The 15,000-nt window shown below is 44.1% G+C and overlaps 1 protein-coding gene across 5 annotated transcripts in view; it reads left to right on the top strand.

Annotated features, from left to right (window-relative positions):
• Positions 1-15,000, top strand: part of celf1 (cugbp, Elav-like family member 1) — a 61,269-nt gene that overhangs the window by 1,412 nt on the left and 44,857 nt on the right. For 2 of the 5 annotated variants that reach the window (XM_084063029.1, XM_084063027.1), the window contains exons 2-3: positions 2,230-2,279; positions 6,547-6,659. In XM_084063029.1, coding sequence (XP_083919155.1) covers positions 6,577-6,659 — 83 coding nt within the window. In that variant the 5' untranslated portion in view covers positions 2,230-2,279; positions 6,547-6,576. The remainder of the gene's footprint in view (positions 1-2,229; positions 2,280-6,546; positions 6,660-15,000) is intronic. The other 3 variants (XM_084063028.1, XM_084063031.1, XM_084063030.1) reach the window with 3 other exon arrangements.

Raw genomic sequence — 15,000 nt, 5'->3', positions numbered from 1 at the left:
ACTGAAGTACATTTTGAATTCTGGACTTTTACTTGTAACAGAGTATTTCTTAGATTGCAGTATTATAGATACTTTTACTCGAGTAATCAGAGTGAGTAGTTTTTCCACCACTGGTTGTTGTTAACGGTTGCTCTGCTAGCAGAGTTAGCTCATTAGCTCATTAGCTCCTCCAGCTAACAGCTGTTCTGTGTGACTCAGTGACTCTAACACCCAGAGATAGAGCTGCGTCTCTGGGATAGGGTTGTAGCTTCTGCTCGGTGCTAACACCATGCTAAGCTAACATATAAACCCTCATTATGGTTCATTCTGCTAGCAGGACAAACATTAAATAACATGCGTCATGACGAGAGACTTTATAGAGCTGCTAGTGGTTAGCATTAGAGCTAGCCATGGTTCACAGTCATGACGGAACTACATCCTGGTGTTTGTACTTTCTCCATTTACAGCCCTTAGATCTACATAAACCTTCATAGTTTAAATATAAAGTGCTGACCCCACGGCTATGGATGTTACAAGTTAACACGCCCGGGTCACAGAACCCGTTTCTGCCGTGTTGTTCAATAATAAAGCATTTTAAACCGATCGGTGGCCATTTTCTCCACAGGCTTTCAACCATGCGACCCTATCGGTTGGGAGGTGTATTTGCACTCCTCTGATACATTACAACTCTTTGAGAAAATGGCCACAGATCTGATTAAAATGCTTTTTATTAAACAATACGGGAGATACGGGTACTTAGACCCGGGCGTTTGAACTTGTAACATCCATGGCCGTGAGGTCAGCACTTTATGTTTAAAACGTGAACGTTTATGTAGATGTACGGACTGTAAATGGAGAAAGAGACAAAACCAGGTTGAAGTTCTATCATGACTGTCATGATGCAAGGCTAGTAACAGGTTAGTATACTGGTGTTTAAATGCCAGAGGAAGCTAGTGGTTAGCATTAGTGCTAGCTCTGGTAAAAGGTTACTATACTAGTGTTTAAATGCCAGAGGAAGCTAATGGTTAGCATTAGAGCTAGCTCTGGTTAAAGGTTAGTATATTAGGGTTTAAATGCCAGAGGAAGCTAATGGTTAGCATTAGAGCTAGCTCTGGTTAAAGGTTAGTATATTAGGGTTTAAATGCCAGATGAAGCTAATGGTTAGCATTAGAGCTAGCTCTGGTTAAAGGTTAGTATATTAGGGTTTAAATGCCAGGTTGGTTGGTTGGTCCACATTTAGCCGGTCTGCCTGACGCTACAAACTCCTTTATAAAGTTCAAACTGTCTCAAATGTTTAGGAAGCTGATATATTGCACTTTTACCTTAGCACTAGGTATACTCTTAGTTGCTTGTTTTATAAGAGAATGCACTTTAATAAGACTTCTGGTGATTAGTGGTTTTCTTGCCTACCTATGTTGAATGCACTACCTATGCTAAATTACTGTAATGTAATCTATAATGGAGGCTGTATGTTTCATCTGATCTGCTACGACAGTGGTTTTCAACCTTTTTCATGCCAAGGACCCCTAAATTGATATACATTTGGCCGCGGACCACCATTTGAAAATGTTTTGTGCCAGGGACCCCCAGAAGCAAAGATATCAGTACATTTTCGCTTTAAAAATGTATAAATATTCAAAGATATGCACACTTTTTCAAGGTTTTTCAAAAATAGCAGATCTGCAAGCTCATAGCGCGTGCCGCGCTATGAGCTTGTAGATCTGCTATTTTTGAATAGCCAAAGCTAAGCGGTTAAAATGATTGTGACGCTATGTTAACCACTGTGCTACGACATGATAATAATAATGAAATAACAGCTCTTAATAAAGCCAGGGTGTTGATCTGTGAGAAAGGAGGAATATGCAGATTATTAAAATGTTTATTATAATATAACTGTTCTACCGGAGCAACAGTTTAATTGTCCCTCATGGGGGCGTGGCCGTGAGGGACACTCAGGGGTCCTCAATGCTTTTTCAGTCCCAAGGACCCCCTTAGCGGAGAGACAGATGAAGCAGGGACCCCTTAGCTGAGAGAGAGAGATGAAGCAGGGACCCCTTAGCTGAGAGAGAGAGATGAAGCAGGGACCCCTTAGCTGAGAGACAGATGAAGCAGGGACCCCTTAGCGGAGAGACAGATGAAGCAGGGACCCCTTAGCTGAGAGACAGATGAAGCAGGGACCCCTTGAAGCAGGGACCCCTTGTTCAGATCAGGTTTATTTATCTTCAAATTTTGTGTATTTCTTCTAAACAGGGAGAAGGAAGACAGGAGAGTGGTTTCTATTGAGACAAGCAGAACACAGGGTAAGAGACACACACGCACACACGCGCACACACACACGCACGCACGCACGCGCGCGCGCGCGCGCGCGCGCGCGCGCGCGCGCACACACACACACACACACACACACACACACACACACACACACACACACACACACACACACACACACACACACACACACACACACACACACACACCACAGACACACACTCTGGTAGGTTGTTAGTGTGTTCCACGTGTCAGCAAAGATGTGTTATTGTATGAAGATAAACCATCCTAATAGGAGCCACTAGAGGCGACATGGTACAATGGGTTAAAAAGGTCTTATAAGTGTGTCACTTAAACTGTCACTATATGAATGTGCAGATACCCTGTGTATACACTTACACTGTGTGTTGGTTTGTTTAATGTTGAGTGAGAAAACAACTATGTTGCACATTAAGATAATCTTCTGGGGACCCCCCTGGGGGACCTGACCCCCAGTTTGGGAACCACTGTTCTAGGATAGGGGTAGACCGATGCCAGGTTGGGGGGGGGTTTTCCCCTGTCACAACGTCACATATTGGGGCATGGTCTGAAAATCATTTTCACTCTTGGGATTTCTTTACTGGCTTTAACCCTTTAAGACCGGGAACGCATCTGTGTCACTTTAAGATTCCTTTGGCTATATAAAAATAGCAGATCTACAAGCTCGGTGCCGCGCTACGAGCTTCTTCTTCTTCTTCTTTCGTGTATCATCGTCATATGTCCAGCTCAGTGTCGCAAAGCCACGCCAATGTCTCTGGTCCCACTTGGAAGAGGCCGTCCTCTGAAGGAGGTCTGTACAGAGGACAGGTGGTGATGATGTGATCGGCAGTCTGCTCAGGCTCGCCACACTCGCATACTGCGCTGTCTGTCAGGCCCCACTTCTTCATGGGCGACTTGAACCGGCCAACCCCAGTACGGAGGCGGTTCAGCAGTGTCCACTGCCGGCGTGGTAGGTGTTCTCCTTGGACTCCATCCCCAGGGTCTAGGATGTGATGGTGCATCCGTGACGGCTCAGCCGACTCCCACTCCCGTCTCCAGGCATTTTCCAGCCATGCTCTTACAGACATGTCCTCAGGGATGGTTCCAAGCATCTGTTGTGCTCTCCTGCTGAAGGGGTGGCGGGACTTCAGCCTGCTTGGGGGCACTGCCTTAGTTGTTGTTTCGTGCAGGATATGCCAGTCATGTTCGTTGGCTTTCCTAGCAAGCGCGAGGGTAGCGGCCTCTCGTCTTAGGCTGGCTGGGGCAATTCCCGCTAGGACTGACAGGTACGAGCTTGTAGATCTGCTATAAATCGTGAAAATGTGTTTATATCCTTAGTTTGAATGTATATATACTTTTTTAAAGCGAAAGTTTTTAACTCAAATCTTTTCTTCTGGGGATTTTACAAATGTCTTCTAAACAGTTTTTTCCCCTAAAGTTAAAAAAATATATATATGTTTTTTACTTATGTCAAGGACCCCCAAAATAATCCAAAATGTCCGCGGACCCCCTCCCACCTAAAAATATTTTGTTCCAGGGACCCCCAGAAGCAAAGATTTGAGTTAAAAATGTTTATAAAAGATTTGCACACATTTTCACGATTCTTCTAAAAATAGCAGATCTACAAGCTCATAGCGCTATGAGCTTGTAGATCTGCTATTTTTGAATAGCCCAAAGAAATCTTAAAATGACACACATGCGTTGCCTTAAAGGGTTAATCTCTGTGATCTGCAAGATGAGTTTTGTGAGCAGATAGATCCAGAACACCTTCCTCTGTGATGATGAGGAGTTTAGATCCAGAACATCTTCCTCTGTGATGACGAAGAGTTTAGATCCAGAACATCTTCCTCTGTGATGATCAGGAGTTTAGATCCAGAACATCTTCCTCTGTGATGATGAGGAGTTTAGATCCAGAACATCTTCCTCTGTGATGATGAAGAGTTTAGATCCAGAACATCTTCCTCTGTGATGATGAAGAGTTTAGATCCAGAACATCTTCCTCTCTGTGATGATGATGAAGAGTTTAGATCCAGAACATCTTCCTCTGTGATGATGAAGAGTTTAGATCCAGAACATCTTCCTCTGTGATGATGAGGAGTTTAGATCTCTAGAACATCTTCCTCTCTGTGATGATGAAGAGTTTAGATCTCTAGAACATCTTCCTCTGTGATGATGAGGAGTTTAGATCTCTAGAACATCTTCCTCTGTGATGATGAAGAGTTTAGATCTAGAACATCTTCCTCTGTGATGTTTTTTTTTACTGTTTCTGTTTCTTTTGCATCAGAGAGCTAGCTAGGCCTGTCACCATTATTACATCATCGTCTAATCGCAATTATTTTTGCATAATATAATCGTTTCCATGTTGTCATTTTTTCACACATTTTCAAATATTTTTTTTTTTTGCAGAAATAGCTGATCTACAAACTTGCAGAAATAGCAGATCTACAAACTTGCAGAAATAGCAGATCTACAAACTTGCAGGAATAGCTGATCTACAAGCTTACAACGTGTCACTTTGTGACGCGTTATAACCCTGTATAAAATGATTAAATATGTCAATAATGTCTTTGTATATTTAAGTAATTTGTCATATCTAGGGGTGTGCCGATATATCGTCCCGCGATATATCGCGATACGTTTTCGCGACGATATGTATCGTTTTGGGGAAAAAAAATATCGTTTTTGAAAAAAAAAAATTTTTTTTTTTTTTTTTTTTTTTTTTTTACAATCATAATAATCAGGCATGCAAACGGCCCCGAAGTGAAAAGAGTGACAACATGTTTTTTTTTCGGGTCAGGTGTCATACTATTTGGATTCAAAACGGCTATTGTAGCTGAAAAGCTACAAGTTTGCATGTCTGAATAATGCAAAAACAGAATTATTTGTTTGCATTTTCTTTTTTTCTCCTCCATATATTTTCATAATAAAAAAATTGCGTATCGTATCGTATCGAAATCGTATCGAAGTTGTGAGCCAAATATCGTATCGTATCGTTTCGTGAAATTAGTGTATCGGCACACCCCTAGTCATATCTGCCCCGTGGATTTTTCTATTAGAAAGCCTAAAAGGCAAACTGTATCACAATGTTCAATACCGTTCCTTCCCCACTAGAAACAAACCCAAACTCATTTAACAATAGCGTCCTCGAAGCCGACAAAACCACGGAAAGTTAGTAACATTTTCACTTGCTCTTTCATCATAGAAACAAGTGGCTTATAACCAAAACCATCCATGTTCTCTGGGAGAAGTGGTGTTGGTGTTCCGTGTAGAAATATTGTTAGTGGGAATGAAAACATAGTCGCACCACCGGAAGTGAAAACCCCTGGTTTCCCTGAAGCACGGGTCCTCCGTACAGCCCCCCCCAGAGCCAAGTGAAAGAGTAAAAAACAGCAGAGGGCGCTGTTTTTCCTTTTTATTTGGCGATGGGTTCCCAGATTGGGTCTGACATCACATTCTGATGTTGGAAAGTCTTTTAGTTCCTTCATTTCAACATCCTGTGTGTTTGAGTCCATCGTCTCTACGCTGTGCATCATGACACTCTGTTCTTCTACACACTTTGTGTTTGTTTGTCTTCTGTTTTTAGGCTACAAACTAGTTTTAAAGGAGTATTTCACCCCAAAAATGACTTATTGTCTCCACCAGGCCGAAAGGCATGGCGAGAGAGCATGTTTTGCACACTGTCCGTCCGTCTGTGAACAGCTAATCTCCGGCACCGTTGGCTTGATCTCAGTGAAACTGTGCACAAACACTCCCTGGATGCCAATTCAGAACCTCTGCCCCAATTTTTTACATGGGCCTGTTATAGCGCCACCAGGAGGCCGTTTTTTTGGCAAAACACTTTTTTGACAGTACTCCTACAGATTTTGTCCAAACATCACGCACATCGGTACACAGTATCTCTAAAGTCATTAAACAAAACGAGTCTTTCAGATTTGTTATAATCCATCCTGATTGGCTAAGATTGGCTTCCAAAGTTCACAGGACTGCTCCGTTCTGAACAAAATGCCTCGAATCGTAAACACAGCGTGTGCGATATCCGTGAAATGTTGCACACATGTTCTCACTAGGCCGAGAAAGACCTCTGTATCCATGTATGTCTACTGTATGTTTTTATGTTCCATTATGTCTCGTTATATGTTCATACGTGTGTGTTCTGTCCTGTTTGTGTGTGTGTGTGTGTGTGTGTTTGTGTGTGTGTGTGTGTGTGTGTTTGTGTGTGTGTGTGTGTGTGTGTGTGTGTGTGTGTGTGTGTGTGTGTGTGTGTGTGCGTTGTGTTTCCAGTGTTAGCGTAGCAGCGTAGCACGGCCCTGGATGGATAGCCTGGACCCAGACACCCTCTACCTCTCCTCCCCTACGGAGCAGCCTCTCCCCGACCTGGAGGAGGCCCTGGGGGGGTAAGAACCCTCCCTCCCCCCCTCCCTCTCTAACCCCCACACCTCACACCTGCTGTCTCCTGCATGGTCCTAAAGCCAGTAGACTCGGGTACCGCATGGTCCTAAAGCCATTTAGCAGACGCTTTTATCCACAGAGACTTACAATAAGTGCATTCAACATAGAGGTAGGCAAGAACACTACGAATCACCACAAGTCTGAAGTGCATTCTCTTCTAAAACAAGCAACTGGGGGCACAGTGGTTCAGTCGGTAGCGCTGTCGCCTCACAGCTAGAAGGTCCTGGGTTCGATTCCCGCCAGGGACGCTGTGGGTGCTGGGGGCGTGTCATCGGCGCCCATACCCTAGGTGGGGTTGGTGAAAGGGTCTACTCTGTGTGGAGTTTGCATGTTCTCCCTGTGTCTCCTATAATCCTGGTCACTATACTGCCTCCCCCTGGTCAGCCGGGGCGCCTGATGGAGGAGAAGGGAACTGGTTGGAATAACGTGTTCCTTCCACGCGCTACGTCCTACCAGGGAAACTCCCCCCTGTCGGGTGATAAGAAGCGGCCTGCTTGCTCCTCATGCATTGAAGGAGGCATGAGCTTCAGCTTGGGCTCTCCCTAGGCTGGCAGAGGGTAGGTAGTGCCCAGGATTACATAGGCAATTGGCACTGGGTGAAAAAATTTGGGTTACAAAATCGTGGGATAAAAATAATAAAAAAAAAAAAAAAAAAAAGCAACTAAGAGCATACCCAGTGCTAAGGTACAGACGAACCCACAGACGGGCTGCCTGTAGCTGCCTGTAGCTGCCTGTAGCTGCCTGTAGCTGCCTGTAGCTGTAGCTGCCTGTAGCTGCCTGTAGCTGTAGCTGCCTGTAGCTGCCTGTAGCTGTAGCTGCCTGTAGCTGCCTGTAGCTGTAGCTGCCTGTAGCTGCCTGTAGCTGTAGCTGCCTGTAGCTGCCTGTAGCTGTAGCTGCCTGTAGCTGTAGCTGCCTGTAGCTGTAGCTGCCTGTAGCTGCCTGTAGCTGCCTGTAGCTGCCTGTAGCTGCCTGTAGCTGCCTGTAGGCGGCCATTGCTGCGCTGTCGCGTCCGACCAATTAAAACAAGTTGTAATAGCGCCAGTGATGGACTGGATTTCCCCATGATCTGAATGCTATGTTTCCTATCCGCCGCTAGATGGCAGCAGCGGGAATTATAAGAGCCGCCAGACGGGACACGTTGTCCGCATGCATGCGATGCGATTTAACATTTTTATAAACAGTTTTTAAATAACGAAACAAGCCAAGGACAAAATGTATGATTTACCAACAAGGTAACAACATGTATTAGTCTACACTGTTTTTAACCTCAGTTAAAAAACAGTGTGCATAAATCCTGTGTGGGTATTAAACTAAAGTAGACTTCTCCTCTTGTAAACATTAAACAATGAATTAAATGACCTTAGGCTTAGAGTGCAAATACAGTAACTTATACTGTAGCCTTACTAACACCCATGATGTTACTAAGCAGGTCGCAGGGTAGCCGCCCGGGAGACTCGCCCCAAAACACACTCGCCCCCATTTTCTTGTATTTTTTACTGAGGATAAGGTTAGAAATAAGTTTAGGTTCAGCCATAGTTTTACTGAGGGTATTCTATGATCCTATAGTTTACTGAGACACTATAGTCCATGGTTCATGGTTCACAGGATTGTAAAGAATAAGGCATCCAAATATTTGAGCAAATACTTTTCAAGGATTTGTGATGTGATGTTCATAGATACTCCACTAGGGGCAGCGCCACAAATGTTGCTCCGTGAAAAGTCAAAAGCAGTGTTGGACAGGCCTCTTTGTTGTCTCCGCCAGGCCGAAAGGCATGGCGAGAGAGTATGTTTTACCCTCCGTCCGTGTGTGTGTCCGTGTGTCCGTGTGTTACCACCTAATCTCCGGCACCGTTGGCCCGGTCGCTGCGAAACTGTGCACACCCACTCCCTGGATGCCAATTCAGAACCTCTGCCTCAAATTTTTCACATGGGCCTGTTATAGCGCCACCAGGAGGCCGATTTGTGCAAAACCCATTTTTTCACATTGCTCCTACAGATTTTATCCAAACGTCATGCAAATCGGTACACAGTATCTCTATAGTCATGTGATCAACACGGATCTGTCCGATTTCCCATATTACATCCTCATTGGTTAAGGTTGCCATCCAAAGTTTGCAGGATTGGTCCGTTTTGAACAAACTGCCTCAAATCATGAACGCAGCTTGCAATTTCCGTGAAATCTCACACACACATTCCCACTAGGCCAAGGAAGAAATGCCACCCTTTTCACATTGGCCTGTTATAGTGCCACCAGCAGGTCTAATTTAGCAAAACACATTTTTGGAACAAAATGCCTCAAATCATGAATGCAGTGTCGGATTGCCGTGAAAGACCTAAGAATAAATGGCACCATTTTCACATAAGCCTATTATAGTGCCACCAGGAGGCCAGAATAACGTACCTGACCTGGCGGAGACCTGTGCTTCGAGGAGCACTTTTTCTAGTTGTATTCTGCAGCTGTCACATACACATGCAATTTCGTCATTTTAGGGGCAAGGCCACTTGGCCTTTGGTGTTGTAATTTTTTGGAGGGCACAAAGGCCAAATGCCAGGGCAGGAAGGCCATCAAAAAAGTCCAAAAACGATTTTTAAGTCCACGGAAATAATGAATTTAACTTGAAGGTTAAGGAGGATTGTATTTTAATATATTATAAGAAGAGTATAACTATCTGTGAAATATAACCCACATTAAGTCACATTAATCACATTAGATTCACAGATTAAAGATTTTATGTATTTTCCCCACAAGTTATTTTCATTCAAATGAAATGTGATTGAACTTGCACTAATAATGACTTTAGTTGATTTTTCACTCTTTAAAATATAGTATTTCTTAATTATTCATAAGTACAGCTTGTAGATTGGCTATTTTCACGATTTTAAATTGTTTTTAAATAATAATAAAAAAGGAACATACAAGATTTTCACCCGACAGCGATAATATATAGCCAATATATGGTTCTGTATCAGTATATGAGTCAGTTTTTGCAGATTTCATTCTAATTGGCTACTATGCCTGCATATGATTTTCATGGGCCTGGGTAGGTCACCCTGGCCTGGCGGAGATATGCATATCTCGGACTAGAACTGTCACATTCTAGCTGCTGAAATAAACTTCCCATTTAGATCATTGTTGACAAACGAACAGATATCATGGATGTGGATTGCACAAGGATTGTTTATTTCTTGTCCATCAGAGCGGTGAGGTCACTCTTTTGTATGATATTGATATCCTAAACTTTCAATTTGTTTGCAGTTATTCTGTTGCTTGCTTTATATTAACACTCATAATTTGGGGATTTTGCTGTATTTTATCAGATGTATTCATCTATACTTTTCTGTTGAAAAAAACATCGGGGCACATCGGTCTGTAGGACTACAGAATCCTCTCTCTCTCTCTCTCTCAGGCTAGAAATCAAACCTACCATTGATTAGTTCAGGCTGCGTTAGATTTATCTCCTGTTTGGCCCGGTAATGCTTTTGTGTCTATTACCAGGGGTGCACATAACTTTTTAGGGCTGGTACGCAGAAGAGCACCTGGACATGTGACTTGGTGCGCATGGCGCCCGTCCCGTTTTGTCAACGGGGGGTTCAGCCCGGACAGTTTTGTCAACGGGGGGGGGGGGGGGGGTCAGCACGGACAGTTGTGTCAACGGGGGGGGGGGAGAAAAAAAGGACGCTCTGCTTCTAAATTCCGCTGATTTTCGCCGTTTTTTTTTTCTCAGGCTGTTAGATAAAGCCCCCAAGGTTGGTGCCCTGTGCTGCTGCGCTGATTTTATCCGCCAGATTGGGACGTTCACGGCATATTTTGCACCATTACGGTGCGTTCATCATCGGTGACGAGTGCCTCTAACAGCCGCTGCTGGCTGCGTGCACGCAGCGAGGCAATGCGAGGCGATGCGAGGCGACGCGAGTCATATCTCTACCCCTGTGCCTAATGGCTGTACATGGGGCTGACGGGTGCTTTAGAGTGATTGTGTGAGTGTGGCTTCAGGAAGTAAATTCCTAGCCTCGATCTCCAGGCTTTTATTTTTTATTTTTGCTAAAAAATAAAAGCTTGGAAATTCCTGTCCCAGCTGTTGGTGCGCAAAAGCGCCTCGCGTCGCCTGATGTGGTGCGCATTTTTTATTTTGGGTGCGCATGCGCACCTGCGCACCAGTTATGTGCACCCCTGTCTATTACCCTGTGTTGCGGGATACCGACGGTTCATTCGAGGCTCAAAATCAAACCTGCCTACCACTGTGCATGTTGTAGCTGTGCAGCTCAACCAAAGGGACTGGTGTCTAAAAAAGAAAAACGTATTGACAGGAAAATCGCGCAGAGGAAAAACTGTGAAATCAGTTGCTGGGCGCAGCTGGGGCACCACGGCCACTGTGGCCGTGAAGGCATGTCATTATTCGAGGGGCACACGGCCAATGAGAGGGGCAACGAGAGGGCCATGGCCGTCGTGGCCTCCGTGACATTCCTGCCCTGTTCACATGGAATGGGTTTACCTACAGTCACAACATTAATTAGTTTTAAGTCCTCCCTAAAGAGTTTTTTAGCGGTGCCAGCCGCTCTACATTTGACTCTGTCTGTGTGTGTGTGTGTCCGTCCGTCCGTATGTTATGTTATGTTATGTCCGTCCGTCCGTCCGTCCGTCCGTCCGTATGAGCACGGCAAAGAAGCAACACATACAAACACACGTGCACACACCAGGGGTCCCCCCTCTGACTTCCTATTGGCTGGGCTTTAAACAGCTATGACTCCAGTTTGCAGCATGCCACCAAGTCCAAATTTGGTATGTGGACTTAGACCACCAATAGGGACGCGCATGAATTGCTGAAGCCCCGCCCCCTCTGTCTTCCCATTGGCTGGCCTTTAAACAGCCATAACTCAAGTTCGCAGCATGCTACGGAGTACAAATTTTGTACATGGACTAAAACCACCAATAGGGACGAACTGTAATTACTTAAGCCCCGCCCCCTCTGTCTGCCCATTGGCTGGGCTTTAAACAGCCATTATTCCAGTTTGCAGCATGCTACCAAGTACAAATTTGGTAAGTGGACTCAGACCACCAATAGGGACGAACTGAAATGAGTTAAGCCCCGCCCCAAAGGCACCGCTTCCTTCACACAGGGTGTGATTTTAAATACAGCATGGTCCTGATTTTACATGTATTTTATGTTTTAACTGTATTTATGGGACCGCAACGGAAATAAGCCTCTGGGCTTTCTCATGCCGTCCCTTTGACTATGAATGTGCATGTTTGTGTTTGTACATATGTTTGTTGTCAATCAATCAATCAATCAATCAATCAAAAACAATGCTGTAGCTTGAGACCCCAGAAGAGAAATTAGACGTTTGCCCGGGACCCAAACTAGTGAAAATAACAGATCTACAAGCTGTGAGCTACTTGTGTTTTCGGAGCGTGACACCCACGAGCAGCCAAGCTTTCTCCACTAGTCTTAGTTCTACTGGATCTCTTCTCCTCTAGTCTTAGTTCTACTGGATCTCTTCTCCTCTAGTCTTAGTTCTACTGGATCTCTTCTCCTCTAGTCTTAGTTCTACTGGATCTCTTCTCCTCTAGTCTTAGTTCTACTGGATCTCTTCTCCTCTAGTCTTAGTTCTACTGGATCTCTTCTCCTCTAGTCTTAGTTCTACTGGATCTCTTCTCCTCTAGTCTTAGTTCTACTGGATCTCTTCTCCACTAGTCTTAGTTCTACTGGATCTCTTCTCCACTAGTCTTAGTTCTACTGGATCTCTTCTCCTCTAGTCTTAGTTCTACTGGATCTCTTCTCCTCTAGTCTTAGTTCTACTGGATCTCTTCTCCTCTAGTCTTAGTTCAACTGGATCTCTTCTCCTCTAGTCTTAGTTCTACTGGATCTCTTCTCCACTAGTCTTAGTTCTACTGGATCTCTTCTCTAGTCTTAGTTCTACTGGATCTCTTCTCCTCTAGTCTTAGTTCTACTGGATCTCTTCTCCACTAGTCTTAGTTCTACTGGATCTCTTCTCCTCTAGTCTTAGTTCTACTGGATCTCTTCTCCTCTAGTCTTAGTTCTACTGGATCTCTTCTCCACTAGTCTTAGTTCTACTGGATCTCTTCTCCTCTAGTCTTAGTTCTACTGGATCTCTTCTCCTCTAGTCTTAGTTCTACTGGATCTCTTCTCCACTAGTCTTAGTTCTACTGGATCTCTTCTCCACTAGTCTTAGTTCTACTGGATCTCTTCTCCACTAGTCTTAGTTCTACTGGATCTCTTCTCCTCTAGTCTTAGTTCTACTGGATCTCTTCTCCACTAGTCTTAGTTCTACTGGATCTCTTCTCCTCTAGTCTTAGTTCTACTGGATCTCTTCTCCTCTAGTCTTAGTTCTACTGGATCTCTTCTCCACTAGTCTTAGTTCTACTGGATCTCTTCTCCACTAGTCTTAGTTCTACTGGATCTCTTCTCCACTAGTCTTAGTTCTACTGGATCTCTTCTCCTCTAGTCTTAGTTCTACTGGATCTCTTCTCTTCTAGTCTTAGTTCTACTGGATCTCTTCTCCTCTAGTCTTAGTTCTACTGGATCTCTTCTCCTCTAGTCTTAGTTCTACTGGATCTCTTCTCCACTAGTCTTAGTTCTACTGGATCTCTTCTCCTCTAGTCTTAGTTCTACTGGATCTCTTCTCCTCTAGTCTTAGTTCTACTGGATCTCTTCTCCTCTAGTCTTAGTTCTACTGGATCTCTTCTCCTCTAGTCTTAGTTCTACTGGATCTCTTCTCCTCTAGTCGTAGTTCTACTGGATCTCTTCTCCTCTAGTCGTAGTTCTACTGGATCTCTTCTCCTCTAGTCTTAGTTCTACTGGATCTCTTCTCCTCTAGTCTTAGTTCTACTGGATCTCTTCTCCACTAGTCTTAGTTCTACTGGATCTCTTCTCCACTAGTCTTAGTTCTACTGGATCTCTTCTCCACTAGTCTTAGTTCTACTGGATCTCTTCTCCTCTAGTCTTAGTTCTACTGGATCTCTTCTCCACTAGTCTTAATTCTACTGGATCTCTTCTCCTCTAGTCTTAGTTCTACTGGATCTCTTCTCCTCTAGTCTTAGTTCTACTGGATCTCTTCTCCACTAGTCTTAGTTCTACTGGATCTCTTCTCCACTAGTCTTAGTTCTACTGGATCTCTTCTCCACTAGTCTTAGTTCTACTGGATCTCTTCTCCTCTAGTCTTAGTTCTACTGGATCTCTTCTCTTCTAGTCTTAGTTCTACTGGATCTCTTCTCCTCTAGTCTTAGTTCTACTGGATCTCTTCTCCTCTAGTCTTAGTTATACTGGATCTCTTCTCCACTAGTCTTAGTTCTACTGGATCTCTTCTCCTCTAGTCTTAGTTCTACTGGATCTCTTCTCCTCTAGTCTTAGTTCTACTGGATCTCTTCTCCTCTAGTCTTAGTTCTACTGGATCTCTTCTCCTCTAGTCTTAGTTCTACTGGATCTCTTCTCCTCTAGTCTTAGTTCTACTGGATCTCTTCTCCTCTAGTCATAGTTCTACTGGATCTCTTCTCCACTAGTCGTAGTTCTACTGGATCTCTTCTCCTCTAGTCTTAGTTCTACTGGATCTCTTCTCCTCTAGTCTTAGTTCTACTGGATCTCTTCTCCTCTAGTCTTAGTTCTACTGGATCTCTTCTCCTCTAGTCTTAGTTCTACTGGATCTCTTCTCCTCTAGTCTTAGTTCTACTGGATCTCTTCTCCCTAGTCTTAGTTCTACTGCTCTTCTCCACTAGTCTTAGTTCTACTCGATCTCTTCTCCACTAGTCTTAGTTCTACTGGATCTCTTCTCCCTTGTCTTAGTTCTACTGGATCTCTTCTCCTCTAGTCTTAGTTCTACCTGGATCTCTTCTCCACTAGTCTTAGTTCTACTGGATCTCTTCTCCTCTAGTCTTAGTTCTACTGGATATCTTCTCCTCTAGTCTTAGTTCTACTGGATCTCTTCTCCACTAGTCTTAGTTCTACTGGATCTCTTCTCCACTAGTCTTAGTTCTACTGGATCTCTTCTCCACTAGTCTTAGTTCTACTGGATCTCTTCTCCTCTAGTCTTAGTTCTACTGGATCTCTTCTCTTTCTAGTCTTAGTTCTACTGGATCTCTTCTCCTCTAGTCTTAGTTCTACTGGATCTCTTCTCCTCTAGTCTTAGTTCTACTGGATCTCTTCTCCCACTAGTCTTAGTTCTACTGGATCTCTTCTCCCTCTAGTCTTAGTTCTACTGGATCTCTTCTCCTCTAGTCTTAGTTCTACTGGATCTCTTCCTCCTCTAGTCTTAGTTCTACTGGATCTCTTC

The sequence above is a fragment of the Gymnoscopelus microlampas genome, assembly GCF_963454915.1.
Source record: "Gymnoscopelus microlampas genome assembly, chromosome: 1".
Lineage (NCBI taxonomy): Eukaryota > Metazoa > Chordata > Actinopteri > Myctophiformes > Myctophidae > Gymnoscopelus > Gymnoscopelus microlampas.
This window is presented reverse-complemented; position numbering and strand designations above follow the sequence as displayed.